The sequence below is a fragment of the Nipponia nippon genome, unplaced genomic scaffold (assembly GCF_047370975.1).
Source record: "Nipponia nippon isolate SJK-2023a ecotype South Korea unplaced genomic scaffold, ASM4737097v1 scaffold_7, whole genome shotgun sequence".
Classification (NCBI taxonomy): Eukaryota; Metazoa; Chordata; class Aves; order Pelecaniformes; family Threskiornithidae; genus Nipponia; species Nipponia nippon.
In genome coordinates this window covers 54,228,279-54,244,100 of record NW_028262391.1, presented here as the reverse complement: position 1 = coordinate 54,244,100, position 15,822 = coordinate 54,228,279, and the positions used below count along the sequence as shown (strand labels likewise).

The following is a 15,822-nucleotide window of genomic DNA, read 5'->3' as shown; positions in this document are numbered from 1 at the left end:
TTTCCTCAATCAGCTGTGCCCTTACCAGCCCTGAGAAAGGCTGACACTTGTGCATGGGTGAGATCTCGGGCACTTGCCTTCACTCCAGCAACCACCAGTAAACGAAGGAGCAATTCATCGCCTGCTCTGCGGGAAGGTGATGGCTGCGCGCAGCAGCCTCCTGGGACGGGATGGCAGCCAGTCCCACTGGGCAGCAGGACGTTATTGTGCATGGAAATGGGGCAGCCGGTAAAAAGGTCACATCATATTGTCCGAAGTGGACACCAGCAAACAGACACAAAAGAGGTCTATTTGGTTCTGCATGGTTCTGCATGGATAAATGGCAACACATCCAAAGAAAATTACCTGAACGTGGCCTGCAGAGTGCTGAACTGAAACCTGGCAGATGCAGTGCAGGACAGGTCCCAAGGTGGTGATGACTCTTCTCTGCAGACACGGGCTCCGCGCACCAGGGCAGCCGGAGAAGCAACAAAATGCTGTGCGTTGCCAGAAGAAGCCAGGACAAGGCAGAGGCAGCCATTCTGCTGCGATATAAACCCCTGGCGCACGCGTGTCTTGGGCGCTGCATGGAGGTCTGGTCACCGCATCACGAGGTGGATCTAGGGGAGTTAGGGAAGGCCCAGAGAAGGGCAGCTGGTACAACGAAGGGAATGGTGCCACTGCTGTGCGAGGAGAGACTAAAAAGGCTGGGACTTGGGTTTGAGAAGGGAACAGAGGGGCAGGACTGAGGTTTACAGGGGCACGAGGTGGCAGACAAGCTGAATGCAGAACACTTTCACCGAAACCCGCAGCACAGGAAAAAGTGGCACTTGTGAAAATCAGTCGGTGCTCAGTTTCCAATAGGTACGAACGCGTACGTGTTATATGGCAGGTGGGGAACTTCAGGACCTTGTCGCCACGAGGGGCTGTGGGGATACTGCCCGTGTGAACGCAAAGGGAGCGGCCGCGCTGGCGGACAACGGGTCCGTAACCGGGTGCCGAAGGGAGCGGGCCGCGACGGCGCCCTCTTAACGCCTCCCTCAGGCGGGGCAGGGCCGGCCGCGGCGGAGCCGCCCTCGGGAGGGCTGAGGCGAGCCCCGGGCGGAGGGGACGGAGGCCACCGCAGCCCGCGGCGCGACCCCGCACCGCGCCGCCACCAGCCCCGAGTCGGCGCCCCGCGGCCCGGCCCGGCCCGGCCCTTCGCCCCCAGCGCCGGAGGAGCGGGGCTACGTCGGGCCATGGCGGAGCGCTGCAGCCCCCGCGCCCCGCGGACGGGACGCACCGGGGCGGGCGGGCGGTGAGGGGGGCGCAGGCAGGCGGCCGTGAAGGGCTCAGGGGGCGGCCGGGACGGGACGGGGCTCGGCGGGGCGGGCAGGCGGCCGTGAAGGGCTCAGGGGGCGGCCGGGACGGGGCGGGCTGTGGCGGGCGGGCGGCCGTGATGGGCTCGGGGGGCGGCCGGGGCGGGCGTGAGGGGCCGGGGCGGCGGCCAGGGCGGGCTGGGGCGGGCGTGAGGCGCCCGGGCGGCGGCTGGGGCGGGCGGGCGGCCGTGCCGGGCTCCGGGGGCGGACAGGGCGGGCTGGGGCTCGGGGGACGGGCTGGGGCGGGCGGGCGGGCGGCCGTGAGGGGCCCGGGCGGCGGCCGGGCCGGGCCGGGCCGGGCACACGGCCATGAGGGGGCCGGGGCGGGCTGGGGCGGGCGGGCGGCCGTGATGGGCTCGGGGGGCGGACGGGGCGGGCTGTGGCGGGCGGGCGGCCGTGGGGGGCCCGGGCGGGTCGCTGCTATCCCCGCCGCCGTCTCCCTGCAGCGCCGTGCCCGGAGCAGGGCTGGAGGGGCCGCCGGGAAGCCGCGCCGCCGCGCCGGGGCTGCTGGAGTGCCGCCGCTGCCGGTACCTGCGCACGGGCAGGGGTGAGCGGGGCGGGCGGGGGCCGCGGGAGCCGATCCCCTGGTCCCGCTGGAGCGGGCTGCTCCTCCGGCTGCCCCCCGGCCGCCCCGGGGAGCGGCGCCCTCCGGGCCCCCCGCCGCCGCGGCCGCAGCCCCACCGCCGCCCTTCCCCTTCCAGCCTGCTGCCAGGCGGTGGAAGCGCTGCTCGCCCTGCTGGTCCTGGTCTGCAGCTCCGTGTCCTACGGCTCGACGGGAGGCTACACGGGCCTTCCCAGCCTGGGGGGCATCTACTACTACCAGTACGGCGGGGCTTACAGCGGCTTTAGCGGAGCAGACGGGGAGAGAGCCCAGCAGCTTGACCAGCGTTTCTACCTGCTCAAGCTGCCGATTGCAAGGGCAGCAATGGCCGTGGGAGGGTGTCTCCTGGTCTTCTCTTGTGTTCTTATGTTGGTTGGTGTTCTGCGGTTACCATGGCATTTCCCAGCATGGCTGCTGCTTGAATGCAGCCTGGACACAGTGATTGCAATTGGCCTAGTGCCTGCTCTGTACTACTTCTTCCATTTTCTGCTGGGGGTTTATAATTCATCAGTGTGCAAAGAGCGAGAGCAGCTTTATCAAAGCAAAGGCTATCAGGGCTTTAGGTGCAGCCTGCACGGGGCAGAGATCGCTGCTGGCCTCTCGGGCTGTGTAGCTGTCGTGGCATACCTGTTCAGTGCAGGCCTAGCTGTCAGGGGGTACAGAACAGTTCACAAACTGAAACAGAAGCCAGTACAATTATATGAGCTTTAGAATGATTCCTCTGCTCCAGTAACGGTCATGATTTTTGCCAGCCTCCTTACTGAAACGCAGCAGTATGCTTTTCCTTGCATCTGGGCACTGCATCCTTAATGCTGCAGCAGAACACGTGCTCAGAGAGTACAGCTCTAAATACGGTAGAGCCAAGCTGTTCCTAACCTGAATTTGCATTACTAGCGGACACAAAGTTGGTCCGATGGCTTGTCTTCATCCTGTAGCTGTCTCCTAGTAGAGAACGACTGCCCTCGTGTAGTCGGCTAGCAAGCTGCCTGCCTCGCAGGTGGCCTTTCCCTCCCCTCTGCCGGGTGTCTCCGTCTGCTCCAGCGAGGTCTTGCTGCAAGTACTGCTACTACACACTTCTGCTGATAACAGCTTTCTGTAGCTCAAACTGTCTTTACAACAGGCATGCGACTGTTCACTGACAACAGAGCTCTTAAAAATGAGCGAGCGAGGCCTGTGGTTGTGGCAGCTAATTACAGCTTTCTTGTAGGTCCCTTGGAACTAACGGGGCAGTTTGAACACGGCATTTATAAAGCCATCAAAGAAGCCTGAAAGAAACTTGCAAAATGATGAATACGCTCAGCCTAATTTGTGACACAGTACCTTTTCAAACTCTCCTGGAGAGGGCACATTTTTGTATGAAATGGTCTTTTGTATAACTTGTATACAACAGTTTTGCTTAAAAAGGTGCCCTGAGTTGGGATAATCAGACAGAAGCTTTAAGAGCTCAAACAGGTGGTTTAAGAGAGAAGTATATTGTTTTCAAAATACATTTTTAATGTACAAGTCGGGGAAATGAGATGCTGCTCTTGTAATATTTATTTAAAAAAAGGTAAAATTTAAGTTTTCTATAAAAGTTTTAAAAAAAAAAGTAACAGGGAAAATAAAAGTAGCACTAGAATCACAAAGTCATGCCTCAGAATGAAATGTCCCTTCAGAGCAGTGCCCACTACGTGCACTGCCCCTATGAAGACGGAACCACCACTGGTCTCACAGACCAGTTCTGCCCGTATTAAAAAAAAACCCAAACAAACCAACCACCAAACTAAACATAGCAGAAACATGCTTTGTTTCGGATCTATCTCCAGTTTCACTGGCACCAGTGACTAAATCCTCACAATTACCAAAACCGTGGAACACTGTTGGAACTAGAGATACAAAAGTAAAACAAAGGCTAAATAGGAACACACCGGGGACTCTGGCGTTCGTTTGATTTCTCCTCCCTTTCAGCAGCTAGAGGCATGGAGCGTTTCCCTGCAGGGATCTGTGTGGACAGGCCGCTGTGGCCCTGTTGCTTTTAATGCTTTTGTATTTCCTGCTTTCTGCAGCTACTTCCAGAGCGCTGCACAGTACCATTGAGAGCAAGTTCACAGGGCAGGACTCCTGGCAGGACACGGAAAGCTGCCTACTGGTTGTATTATGAATTCCAGCCGCAGACCCTACGGCACAGCTGCTGCTAGCCACAGCTATGTTTGACTGGGGTATTGCACAAATTCCCTCCAGCACAGTAACGGAATCAGAATATATAGTTAGATGAAAGTAAAAATCTTTATTGCTAAGTCAGCTGAGAAGTTGATGCAAAAATATTCTTCCTTCCTGGACTGCTCTATACATCTGAATAAAGAATCAATGGAATAGTGTTTTCCAGCAATCTTCTGTTATTTGCCTCTCCAAAGCAATACAAACATAGGCCACAGTGCTGAAGGTGCATTCATCGGACAACCTACTCCCATACACGATAAAAATGGGGATTATTATAGGTGCATGCTAGAGCGGGATACAGAAAATACTTTCCTTTTTAAAACAAAAAACATGGAAAAAAAGATTATTTAATAAACAGTTGGTGTGCTGCAATATTTCTTTAACATGCACTGGGTCACATGAGTCAAGTTAAAAAAAAAGTAACATTTTAAAATGTGAAAAAAGATGAAAAAATACCCTTGAGTCTTCCGACAGCAACGGAACAGCAGACAAGGATTGCACAAAACCAAAGAGGTGAAGCCACTGCCTGAAGGCGGCCTTTGGCAAGTGACACGAAAGCCATCGCCATCTGGAAGGAGTGCAGGAACTCCTGAAGGCCAAGGGCCTTGGGTGTGGCCGAATGTCCCGTGTATTAGAAGGATTTCAGGCCTCACAGCAGCCTGTCCCCGAGAAAGGGAAATACTCGCTCCTTCTTGGAACAGGATGTTACCCTCCCGTCCAGTTGAGGATTCTGATCAGGTCCCAGCAGTCTGTGGCGCTGCCTCCACCAGGCCTCTTCCTGGTGCCGGGAGCAACTTGGAGGCTATCCCTTATCCTTAATGCTTGGGCCCCAACTACTCGTCACTGAATCTAACCTTTATGGATTCCTTTTGTGGAAGCCTTTCTGGGCAGGACAGGGCAGACAGGTCAGTGCCTTTAGAGTGCCTGTTCTCGGTGAGCATGCTGACCAGCAGAGCCAGAACTACTGAAGAGGGGGACAAACCAACTCACCAGCATAACCTGGTTGTGGCAGCATGGAGCACGGCAGGTCTGGCATTGCTCAGCAGGGACAAGAGAGCCTGATGACCCCAAGCTGAGACCTCTCTAACAGCAAGTCTGTTAAGGAACGGGACACTGTCAGTGATGTGGCTCTGTGGAGATGACGTATCTGTGCAAGAACCTCATACAAAAATCAGGGGAGAGACTGGAGGAGAACAGGAAGAGAACTGGGAAAACACTTGCTATCCCCTGCTACGAGTCCTTCACTAGACTTGCCCGTTCATACCTGTTCCACCTACAGCAGTGCTCCTAGAGAGCCTGAAATCTAAGGTGGTGTTAAGAGGTAAGGCGAGGAAGACAAAGGAGAAGCTTGCTGCCTCTAGGCAGGCAGGAAAACAAAAGGTGGTGGTGGAGGGAAGCACTCAGGCTGTGCTGCCTGGAGTTAAGACAAACAGTTCATAATATCAGCTTAGGCAGAGAAAGCTGTGGACTCTACCTAGGGTAAGAGAACAAGCCATGTTCTGCCATGACACTTCACGCCCATAGAAAATAGGAGCTGGCAGTATTAAACTCCCTTTCTGCTTCAAAACCAGAAATGGCACTGGAGAAAAAGGCTAAGCAGGAATTCCTTGCATTGCATTCTGCCACTCCCATGAAGAGGAGCAGCTCAGAAGTCTGCACGCTCCATTGCAGAGCTTTATTTACTTAGTCCTTCCCCACTGAGCTAGGTAGAGCCATTCACGACTAACTCCCTGTGGCAATGCCAAGTGGCCGTGCAATGCTACTGGTTCAGACTGGCAAGGACACACTGGATTTTCCACATCAGTGCAAGAAAGAGAGACCTGATTTGCATTAACATCTGCCACTCTCCTAGTGCAAGGTTTGTCACAGTCTTACTCAGAAAGAAAAGTGTATTTCTGCATCAGTCCCACACTGAGCAGAGGCTGCTTTGCAGCCCTATCAGGTATCAGAAAGTGTTGGGCTGGGCACGGGTAAAATTATCACCAGTGACAGAGCAAGTGACAGTCAGATACATTGGGATGAGCCTTTTCCGCATACTTGTACGAAGAGAACATGAAAGAGGTTTGGGGTTTAATTTCTGAATCTTTTCTGCTGTTGTTTCTCTGCCTAAGGGATTCAAATGCTGCTGTTTCTGTCATTCTAAGAATTACCTTTTTTCTCAATTTCCAAATGAAACAGGCATTTAAACAGCCAAAATTTGTGTGAGTTTAAACTTTGGAAAAAGTTGGGTTGTTTCATGATTACACCGTAACTAGCACAAGGTATATCCTAAAATGTTGCTCTCATATGCATGGTAAAAATACGTTTTTTCATAGTGAGAAGAAATTCAAGGTGCTTTGAAATCTCAGTAAAACTCCGTTAGATTTTGTCAAAAGATATATATTGACAGAATCCCACAAGTAGTCTGCACAGTATTTCCTTCTGAGCAAGGCCTGAATTTGATCCAAAAATATACAACTCAAGCCCCTCAGAGCTCGAGAAGAAACTTTCAAGTTTTCTTCATAAATAGAATTCATAAAGAAGAAAAGGCACTAGCCCACATTACAGTCAGGATTATTGCACCACTGACGTGACCGGTGCAGCTGCTGTCCAGCTCTCTGCCAGCTAAGGCAGACGGATCTGCACGCTACAGGGGCAGCGGTCTTTTCACACCCCTTAACCAAGATGCTGACGGAGGCAGCCAACCGACACCCTGCACCAAAAACCCTAATGGAAACACAATGCATCTGCCGAGTGCAGACTGGCCAATTCACCATTAGCAGGACTGTTTTAAACATATTTTCCAGTGCTGATAAAGATGCTGTTAAGGTGAAAAGTTCCATTTTTCCTTTTGCATTGAAAGCTAAGCAGAAACAAGTATGCTTTCACCTTCTTTGTGGCCAAATTGGGCACGTACCATGAAATGCAGGTTGCTGTGGATTTGGAATATGACTCCTGTTTTCAGAGGCAAGCAAAGATGCTGTAGCTGGCAGTGCAGAGGTTTATGTCGGTGGAACAGAGCACTGAACGCTTCCCCAGCCTACGAAGGGCAGCCCCACTGCTCACTAGCCTTAGAGCGGCATACCACTGCTTACAACTTGGTTTCATCTTAGACTGAGTACCTCACTGAAACAACCACGAGCTCCGGGTTTCATCCCATGTCTTCTGGATACAGGAAGCCTCTACTGTGAAGCATCCATGGTGCAGGTGGCCAAGTTGCTGCTGAGCTGGGTCTGTGTTCTGCAGCTAGAAGCACTAGCTCTACACATGACCTTAATCGGTCAGTCCAGAGCTGATCTTTCCTATGCTGCATGTAAAATGCATCAGTAGGCACCTGCTTACCATTCAGCTGCACATTCTCTCATCCTCCATAGGCTGATCCCATCACAACCCTCACTCTACCCTGCACCAGTGCTCATCAGAACACTGGTACCCTGAGTCCTCCCTTGCCCTAACAATATCCCTTGGGAAAAGCCCCCACCACAGCTGCTGTGGAGCGCTCTCTCCTCTAACCCTAAACAATAAAGTGCTGGGCTGAAGGGAAGCAGAGCAGCTTAAGTGCAATCAATAAAAGTGCTTGCAATTAATGCAGGAAACCATTCTTCGGTCAGCTTCATTGCAACTGGCTGTATTCTTTCAAGGAATAACAAAGTCAGGTGCTGGGGGGGAGGGAGGGGCTGCAGAAATATTCACAGGACTCCAAACACTGAACATTGCCCCCTCAGCAGCCTCCTCCCCCGCCCCCTCCCCGCCCCAGCCCCTTTCCTGCAGAGCTGGCAGAACCTCAGGATTCAAGGAGTTACAGGCAGGTGTTGGAACACCTGCCTTCTTCCTAGTGCTTGCACTATTTCCAGACAGTCCCTAACACACAGCTCAGCTGCTGGTCTGAGTGCTCATAGAACAACTGAGACTCTACAGTGAAAAGTGGACAGCCCAGACCTTAGCACTCCCAATTCTTCCTCAGCTCCATTAAGGAAGCAGCAGATGCCTGTACTCTTTGCAGATCCCAGCTCCCCTTGGAGGGCAAGATGGCCCTTATGGGACAGAGATTCCTGGGACAGACAATGTGGGAGCAGTACTTGCAGGGTTACAAAGCTGTGTCAAACTCCTCTGGCAGAGCTGCTGCATGTTCCTCTTTCTTTTCCTGATCTGTTCCATGCTCCTGGTGCTGCTTCATTTGTTCCTTCACTTCCTCCTCCAGATCAGGTGGCACAACAAATTGATCCTCTGGCTCCATCTGGGATGGAGCAGCAAAATAGCCTGTCTTTTTCTTGGGTGCCTCTGTGGCTACTTCGATGAGGTTGAGGCTCTCCTCCAAGGGCACTATGGAGCCATTGGAAAGCTTCTTTCCATAGAGACAGCATGTGGAAAGAGATTTTTGCAGTTCACACTTTTCCTTGACCCCTTTCTGCACAGTGTTGCTGTTTACACTGTTCTGTCTCCGAATGACGAGGACAAGCCCAGAGTCATCCTCTGGGCCTGGAGCAGAGGAGCTGTGCTCCGCAGCAGGAGGTTCAAACTCCTCAAGGCCCTCTCCTCTACAGCAGTGGATGTCCACCTCTACCTCCACTTTACTGCCATTTGTCATCACACCTTCCACAGGCTGCTCATCATCACTATCCAGACCGTTGTCAGACTGGTTGCTAGAGAAGGTGGCACTGGAAGGTTGGCGCTGAAAGATGCCTGAGGGGGGCACAGGATGTAGGCTGCACCGTCGCTCTTGTCGTGGTAGCAAACTGCCATCAAGACCAACGGCATTGTGTTCATCTGAAGCAGTAGAGCCCACCTCACTGCTAACCTCAGAAGCAGACAGTTCACTGCTGAACTCTGAAGCAATTCCGCTGCTAGATGAAGGTGTTGCTGGCTTGGTGGTGGAACTAAGTCCCCCAGGACCTGGCAGCGTGAGGCCATGCATCTCACAGGTGCAGCTGTCCTCACTGATGTTCAGACACACCACCATCGCACCTACGTTGTCTTGGCAACCATAGCTTTGGGCTAAAGTGCAGAGTTTCTTCGCAGCAGCTAGCGGGTCATGTAGGTGGCGCACAGCTGAGACAGCCTCTGTGTAAGAAAGGTGTTCCCAGAGAGCTTTGTTCCCTAGAAGTAGCAGCTCATCTTGTACAGTCAGTGGAATGGAATTGACATGTGGTTTGGGCAGGATCCAAGGATGCAAGTACGTGCAGCCCAGCATCCGAGTACAGCAAGTCACACCGTTGACCTTATTGTCCTGCACACAAGAGACACAAGGCAGTAGCGTTACATCTGCTATTACGTCATTTGGAGAGCAGCCTTTCCCCTGCCCATATACTGGTTTGGAGCCTCGAGAAATGCCAGTGCACAGCTACAGTACAGGAGAGAGGGATCTAGGTCCAGGTACCACAGCACAGGCATTCGCTGTAGCTGATCATCAGGTACAGTGATTGCCCATCACTCATGCTGCCAATAACAAACTTTTATTCCACAAGACTTTTTGTCACATTCTGAAGAATTGTAGCAAACTACTCTGAAATGCGCAGCTAGCCTACCTGCAGCACATTGATCAGAGAATCTCACTCGTGAGTTTTACATGAAACTTGTTTTTTTCAGTATGCGCGAGACAGTGACTTTTTACTTTCTCATCGCAAGGCAGATTATCCAGAAATTAAATAATTTCTGTGTATTTTCTGAACTATTTCCCTCTTTATTAACATATAAGTGCATTCTGAAGTGTGGACACCAGATCCTGAGGAAGAAAAGAACAAGTAGGTGTCTCACACTGCTGCTGTAACCTGGAGGCATTACCTCCTTCCTGTTCCTGCTAGAATGTCCCCTGGCCAGCTGGGCACTGGTCTCCTGGAGAGAAAACTGCCCACAGCCCTCAGTCCCTTTTCCAAGTTGGTGCATACAGAGTACACAGCTTCCCCAGTGTTCTGAATTTAATTTCAGTATTCTTACTTTCCATATCCTCTGGGTGTTAAACGTTGCTGCTGCTGCTGCTAAGTATTAAAAACCAGCAGAGGACACATGCAGGGAAGTCTCCTTAGACAATAATTTCACTTTTATTTTTCAGAATCCGTTCATCAGCCATTTTTTAAACCATTTAACATGCTACGTTGATTCCACAGTTATTTTTAGTCAGAGCGCTATGGAATATAGCACCTTGCAGAGCTATAACACATTAAGAGATTATCCCTGTCAGAAACACTTTTATCAAAAAACCTGATACTTTTTAAAAGACCCACTGAGCATAAAACTAATATGACTGGCACTGATTTCTCGGATCTTTGCCGGCAACGTATTTTCCAGTCAGTTCTTTGGAACTTCCATGTTATTTCCAAGTGTTTAGAAAGTTAACCTTTAGAGAGTTCTCCAGAAATCATTTTAATACATCCGCATAAAACTAATGAACATTTCTGTCTTTTTTGTGCTAAAATTTTTACCTGTGATATACTTTATATCCATGTTCTGCATGTCTCAAAGGCCACTAATCCTGTACCTTCACTGAGTAAACCACGGAAGAACTCCAAAGACGGGTAACTTGAATCATACTTTTCAAGAAACACCAAAGATATTTCATGGGTTTTGAGACAAGATGACTTCCCAGGACCTGCTCTGTTCTTCAGCTGCTCCTCTCCACACTCACCCAAGTTCCACACCTATTTTCTTTCCTCCCTCTCTCCCCAAGCCATCCTTGGCAACCTGTACCTGTAGTTCTCAGGCCATAATGGGTGTTTTAGGAACATGTAATTCTGAATAGCTAATCAGCAAGAGAAGCCGAGTAGGAAGCAACAGACAAGTCACTCGAACACCTACATGCCATCCTCTCCCCTGTAGTATTGTGCAAGCAGCAGAGCTCATGTATTCGTACCAAACTTTTATGGGAGGGCAGAAGCTGAAGTGAAGAGGGTCCAAACCAACCTCTGTTATAATGGCTTTTTGCTCCTTGACTCTCTTGGCTTCTTCTGCACATTGTTCAAGGCTGAAGACTTTGCAGAGAGGCAGTGGTTTTCCACTTCGGCACAGAATGGCTTGGCACGTCCCCACATTGGCCACCGTCAGAGAAAAGTTGCTGGCTGGATCGGCCACATCATGACGAATATAGCAAAGGACAGCAGAGGAACCCAGCTTCTGCCCAGCCATGCCCAGCTTCCTGTTGGAGGAGAAGGTGTAGGAAGGCTCCAGACTCCAGTGACAGGCGTTCTGGAGGGCTGCTTCACCCCACCTAACACATTAAGCGATACACCTATGCAGGTCCCACCAGGACCAGCTTGCTCACTGTCCTACCTGTGGGAGACCAAGAAGGTGTTGGACATGAACATGGTGTCTGACTGCTGTACCTCCTCCAGGAGCACATCGGCCATGGTGCACTGCAGCAAGCGTGGCAGCTCCTCGTTCTTGTCACCATCAAACATGCCATACACAGCCTCCAGCCCCTCTGCAAAGCTTCCCAGTGCCAGAGATGACACACACAGCCTGTCAGAAAAGCATACAAGCAAAGTTAATACATCTCAAAAAAATTATACAGTCCCCAAAAGCACAGCCATCAGGCACCTTGCCATGAGGGCTGTTCTCACAGGGCAGCAAAGCCACTGTCCCTACATTCACTGCCCCATGAGATGCACAACCGCAGTTTATTATTGGAACTCCTGAACCCTCCTTGACCACACTCAGGAGAGGGCAACGGGCACAGCTGGCAAGAGAAAGAAAAAGCACCTCTGCTAGGGTGGCAAGCAAAGTCCAAGCATCCCAGGATAAGCATGAAAACTGAGGGAAAGGACAATGTGGAGGCTTGAGTTGCCAAGACTTAGCAGAAGATCTGGAGAAACAGAGGGATGGATGAGCTCTTGAGCAAAACAAGTCTGCTTGGGTGCTTAGCAGTGCACTCCACCTAGTACCCTGAGAAGACAAAGTGTCAGCATCCAGCAGACCACAATACTCACTTATTTCTTTGGCCTGCCATCTCAGCTACTCCGTGACTCCAGAAAGTAGAAGTGAGTGCTGAGTCTGCCGTGAGGGAGGGCTTAGCATCGATCTTCAGTGTGGTAATGTGACTACAGAGAGAGAAGAACACAAGTCATTCTCTCCTAGACCCTGCTGAATAGCTTGTGGCCAAAGGACCTTGTCCAGTCTAGAGTTTTAGACAGCAGCCTGTGGAAAGAACTGCACCCAGGAGAAGAGTTTAAGGTCTTGGCCTTCTGGACATGTCTGCTTATGCCAGAGACAGCTGGGAGAACCTCATACCACCTGAGAAATGGTTTGCTTGCTCTGATGATTTGGACGCAGACTCCTCCCTTCCTACAAGACAGAAAGCTTCAGCTGCCTCAGGCAGGGAACATTATAACATCTTGCAGTGCTGCGATACACACTTTCCTATCGCATTTCCCCTCCTGGGAAGGTCACTACTGGGGTGGCGTCTCCATGGCTCACCTGAAGATGTCCAGTGTCTTATGTTCTAGCACCAGGTTTGTGTTTCCAGTCAGGTCCAACTCTTGCAAGGCACCTGGCAGTGCCTCAGGGATTAGGATTTCAGTTAACTCATTGCAGCTCAAGTCCACAAACTGCAGTATCAAAAAAAGCACAATGGCAATGAAAATATTCTCTGTTCTCTCATGTGATCAGTTCCTCCAGTGCTCCTTCCAAACACCGTATGACCCCACTACTGATTGTATCCCACAAACAGGTCATGAAAATGGGTCTGACCTATCAGTAGAAGAACGATTTATAAGCAGCAAACACTTACAACAATAGCCAGGACTCCAATACTGAAAGAACAGTCACACTAAAGATAATAGAAAGACTATATATACAAACCTGCCTAGCTACATAACATTCCTTACTGTCTCAAATGGTAAACCAGAAATAAGCCAAGTCAGAGATGGTGAAGATGAATGAGAGACGAGTCATCTTTGATCAACACTGAAAGGCGACAGATCTAAAATGCATATTCTCTGCCCTCTTCTCAGGTTGATCAAGCAAAATGCTGGGATCTCCAGTCCCTCTCCTAGCAGTTACTCTTCATTCTCCAACCCAAACTTTCCCCTGATACCTCTTTACCTTCTCCATAAGAATACCTGAATATGGGGCAAATGCAGGATCTCTGGAAAGATGCTGATTTCATTAGAGTGTGCAATAAGTGTATGAAGTAGCTTGCAGTTTGCCACTGTTGTGGGAATTGTTTTCAGTTTGTTGCCACTCAGATTCAGCTCTTCCAAGTGCTCCAGCTTACTGAGTTTGCTGAAAGGGAAGCAAAAGAATACTGTATCTTATAGGCAAGAACTTGTCACTTTCTGAATCTGTAGATAAGGTGCCCTTTGAGCTATGTTTCTCATTTATTGATAGGTGACCAAGAGTCCTAAGAGATGCTCTAATAAGAGCTCAGGGTCCCCAAGCTTGGCTTGGATTTATACAACAGACAGATCCCTTCGCCCCTGACTTCTGAAGCACTAAAGCAGAAGACGACAGTGTCTTCATTTTAAAACTGGCAAAAAACCCTAAGCTGTGTCAGTGTAATTTGTAGGAATAAACAGATTTACATGAAAGTGGTTGTTTAGCCTGACCAGTACCAGGAAGAATCATGGTAAAGCTTGCACAGATGCAATACATACTGAATTAATTGTGCTGACACAATTAATCCCCCAAAACCTACAGATTTTTGTGCTAGTGTAACAGAATTTGCTGACTTTATGAGGCTACAAATTAAGCTGACACAGAAGTCTACCAGTATAGCACTAGCTCTCTACTATATTCCAAAGGAAATATATTTGATACCCCAGAACTGGATTGCAGAAGTTACCGAAAAGTAATAATGAATTAAGAATTCGGTGTAAGTCCTTCTAGTAGGGTTCTGTGGGGAGGCACTTTTGATTCAGTGACAGTTAATAGATCAGTGATTAATAAGAAAAACATATACACACTCACCAAATTATACCTTGTAAAATTTGCAGATAAAAAATATGGTGGAATCTCAGTTTTAACATACAGTAATATGAACTATTTGGTAACATGATCGTACCTTAAGAGCATGTGATTTAAATTAGCTAAGTAAGGTTATGCACATAGGAACTTGTACAAGTCACAACGAGAGAGGAAACAATCCTGAGAGACATGGCTCTGAAAAAGGCTTGAGTCAGATGAACAGGTACTCGGAACAGACCAGCGTACAAAGACGTCACCAGAAGGGGACTCAAGTAGATGCTCGCAACCAACATTATCTGCTTATGATTTTCAGTACAGCGGTGTCCAAGTTCTGCTTTCTACATAGCCACAAAAGCATTGAGCATTTGGAAAGGGTTCAGAGGAACCTTCACCACGTACTAAGAAACTAAAAAGGCTGAGTATATTTATCATTGTGCATAGACAGCTTAAGTTTTCTTAAGGTACACTTGGAAAATCATAGAATCACAGAACGGTTTGGGTTGGAAGGGACCTTTCATGATCATCTAGTCCACCCCCCCTGCCTTGGGCAGGGCCATCTTTCATTAGACCAGGTTGCTCAAAGCCCCGTCCAACCTGGCCTTGAACACTTCCAGGGATGGGGCATCCACAGCTTCTCTGGGCAACCTGTGCCAGTGCCTCACCGCCCTCACAGTGAAGAGTTTCTTCCTCATGTCCAATCTAAATCTACCCTCTTTCAGTTTAAAGCCATTTGCCCCTTGTCCTGTCACTGCAGGCCTTGTAAAAAGTCTCTCTGTTCCTTTCTTAGAAGCCCCCTTTATATATTGAAAGGCCGCAAGGAGGTCTTCCCGAAGCCTTCTCTTCTCCAGGCTGAACAACCCCAGCTCTCTCTCAGCCTGTCCTCATAGGAGAGGTGCTCCAGGCACCTGACCATTTCCATGGCCCTCCTCTGGACCCGCTCGAACAGGTCCACCTCTTTCTTGTACTGGGGCCCCAGAGCTGGACGCAGGGCTCCAGGCGGGGCCTCACGAGAGGGGAGCAGAGGGGGAGAATCCCCTCCCTCGCCCTGCTGGCCCCACGTCGTCTGAAGCAGCCCAGGATACGGCTGGCTTTCTGGGCTGCAAGCGCACATTGCCGGGTCGTGTCCAATTTCTCATGCACCAGTATCCCCAGGTCCTTCTCCGCAGGGCTGCTCTCAATCCCTTCATCCTCCAGCCTGTACCGATGCTGGGAATTGCCCTGACCCAGTGAAGGAGCTTGCACTGGGCCTTGTTGAACCTCATGAGGTTCGCATGGACCCACTCCTCAAGCCTGTCAAGGTCCCTCCGGATGACATTCCTCTCCTCTAGCCAATCAACTGCACCACAAAAAAATATCTGATACTATGTAGTTTTCATACTAGAAAGACAGCGTGATACAGTGGTAAAAAGAAGCAGATAAATAATTCTCACTGAAAAATAAGATGCAGGCTTATATAACTGAGAGCAACTGGAATAACTTAGGAACACATGGGAGTCTCCAGCCTCTTGAGTTTCTACGCTGAGCATAGATTTATCTCTATTTCAACTCCAAATCATAAGCCTGGTGCATGAATTAATGGATGAAATTATATGACCTGCATTGGGCAGGAGTTCAGACAAGTCTGACTTAGGGTCTTCTGGCAAGGCTGAAAAGCGAAAAAAAGCAGCACAGCAAGCTGCTTGCCAGTAGCATTGAAGTTGTGAAGAAATACTGCCTCCGTCCCCACACACACATCCACCACAACCAGGAGGACAGGAACCACTGCAGCCAACAGCATCCTGTGCCAATCCCTCTTACCATGCTGTTCCTCAG

The 15,822-nt window shown here is 50.2% G+C and overlaps 2 protein-coding genes across 4 annotated transcripts in view; one reads left to right on the top strand and one right to left on the bottom strand.

The window, feature by feature from the left end:
* The first annotated feature begins 1,113 nt into the window (after positions 1 to 1,113).
* MARVELD3 (MARVEL domain containing 3) lies at positions 1,114 to 4,297 on the top strand. Its single transcript, XM_087740949.1, has 3 exons — positions 1,114 to 1,276; positions 1,784 to 1,884; positions 2,039 to 4,297. Exons 1-3 carry the CDS (start codon positions 1,218 to 1,220, stop codon positions 2,647 to 2,649), a joined length of 771 nt encoding a protein of 256 aa, XP_087597075.1. The 5' UTR covers positions 1,114 to 1,217; the 3' UTR covers positions 2,650 to 4,297.
* The window catches only part of PHLPP2 (PH domain and leucine rich repeat protein phosphatase 2), a 41,427-nt gene continuing 29,784 nt past the window's right edge, over positions 4,180 to 15,822 (bottom strand). For all 3 annotated transcript variants that reach the window (XM_087740901.1, XM_087740902.1, XM_087740903.1), the window contains 6 exons: positions 13,167 to 13,329; positions 12,523 to 12,653; positions 12,036 to 12,146; positions 11,380 to 11,568; positions 11,014 to 11,245; positions 4,180 to 9,343 (listed from right to left, as the gene is read on the bottom strand). In XM_087740901.1, the coding sequence (XP_087597027.1) occupies positions 8,204 to 9,343; positions 11,014 to 11,245; positions 11,380 to 11,568; positions 12,036 to 12,146; positions 12,523 to 12,653; positions 13,167 to 13,329 (1,966 nt within the window). In that variant the 3' untranslated portion in view covers positions 4,180 to 8,203. The remainder of the gene's footprint in view (positions 9,344 to 11,013; positions 11,246 to 11,379; positions 11,569 to 12,035; positions 12,147 to 12,522; positions 12,654 to 13,166; positions 13,330 to 15,822) is intronic.

Excerpts from the sequence above, each read along its gene's own strand:
- MARVELD3 (XM_087740949.1), top strand. The coding sequence starts at position 1,218 with ATGGCGGAGCGCTGCAGCCCCCGCGCCCCGCGGACGGGACGCACCGGG. Across the intron at positions 1,277-1,783 it reads CGCACCGGGGCGGGCGGGCG|CGCCGTGCCCGGAGCAGGGC; the intron begins GTGAGGGGGGCG and ends GTCTCCCTGCAG. Across the intron at positions 1,885-2,038 it reads GTACCTGCGCACGGGCAGGG|CCTGCTGCCAGGCGGTGGAA; the intron begins GTGAGCGGGGCG and ends TTCCCCTTCCAG.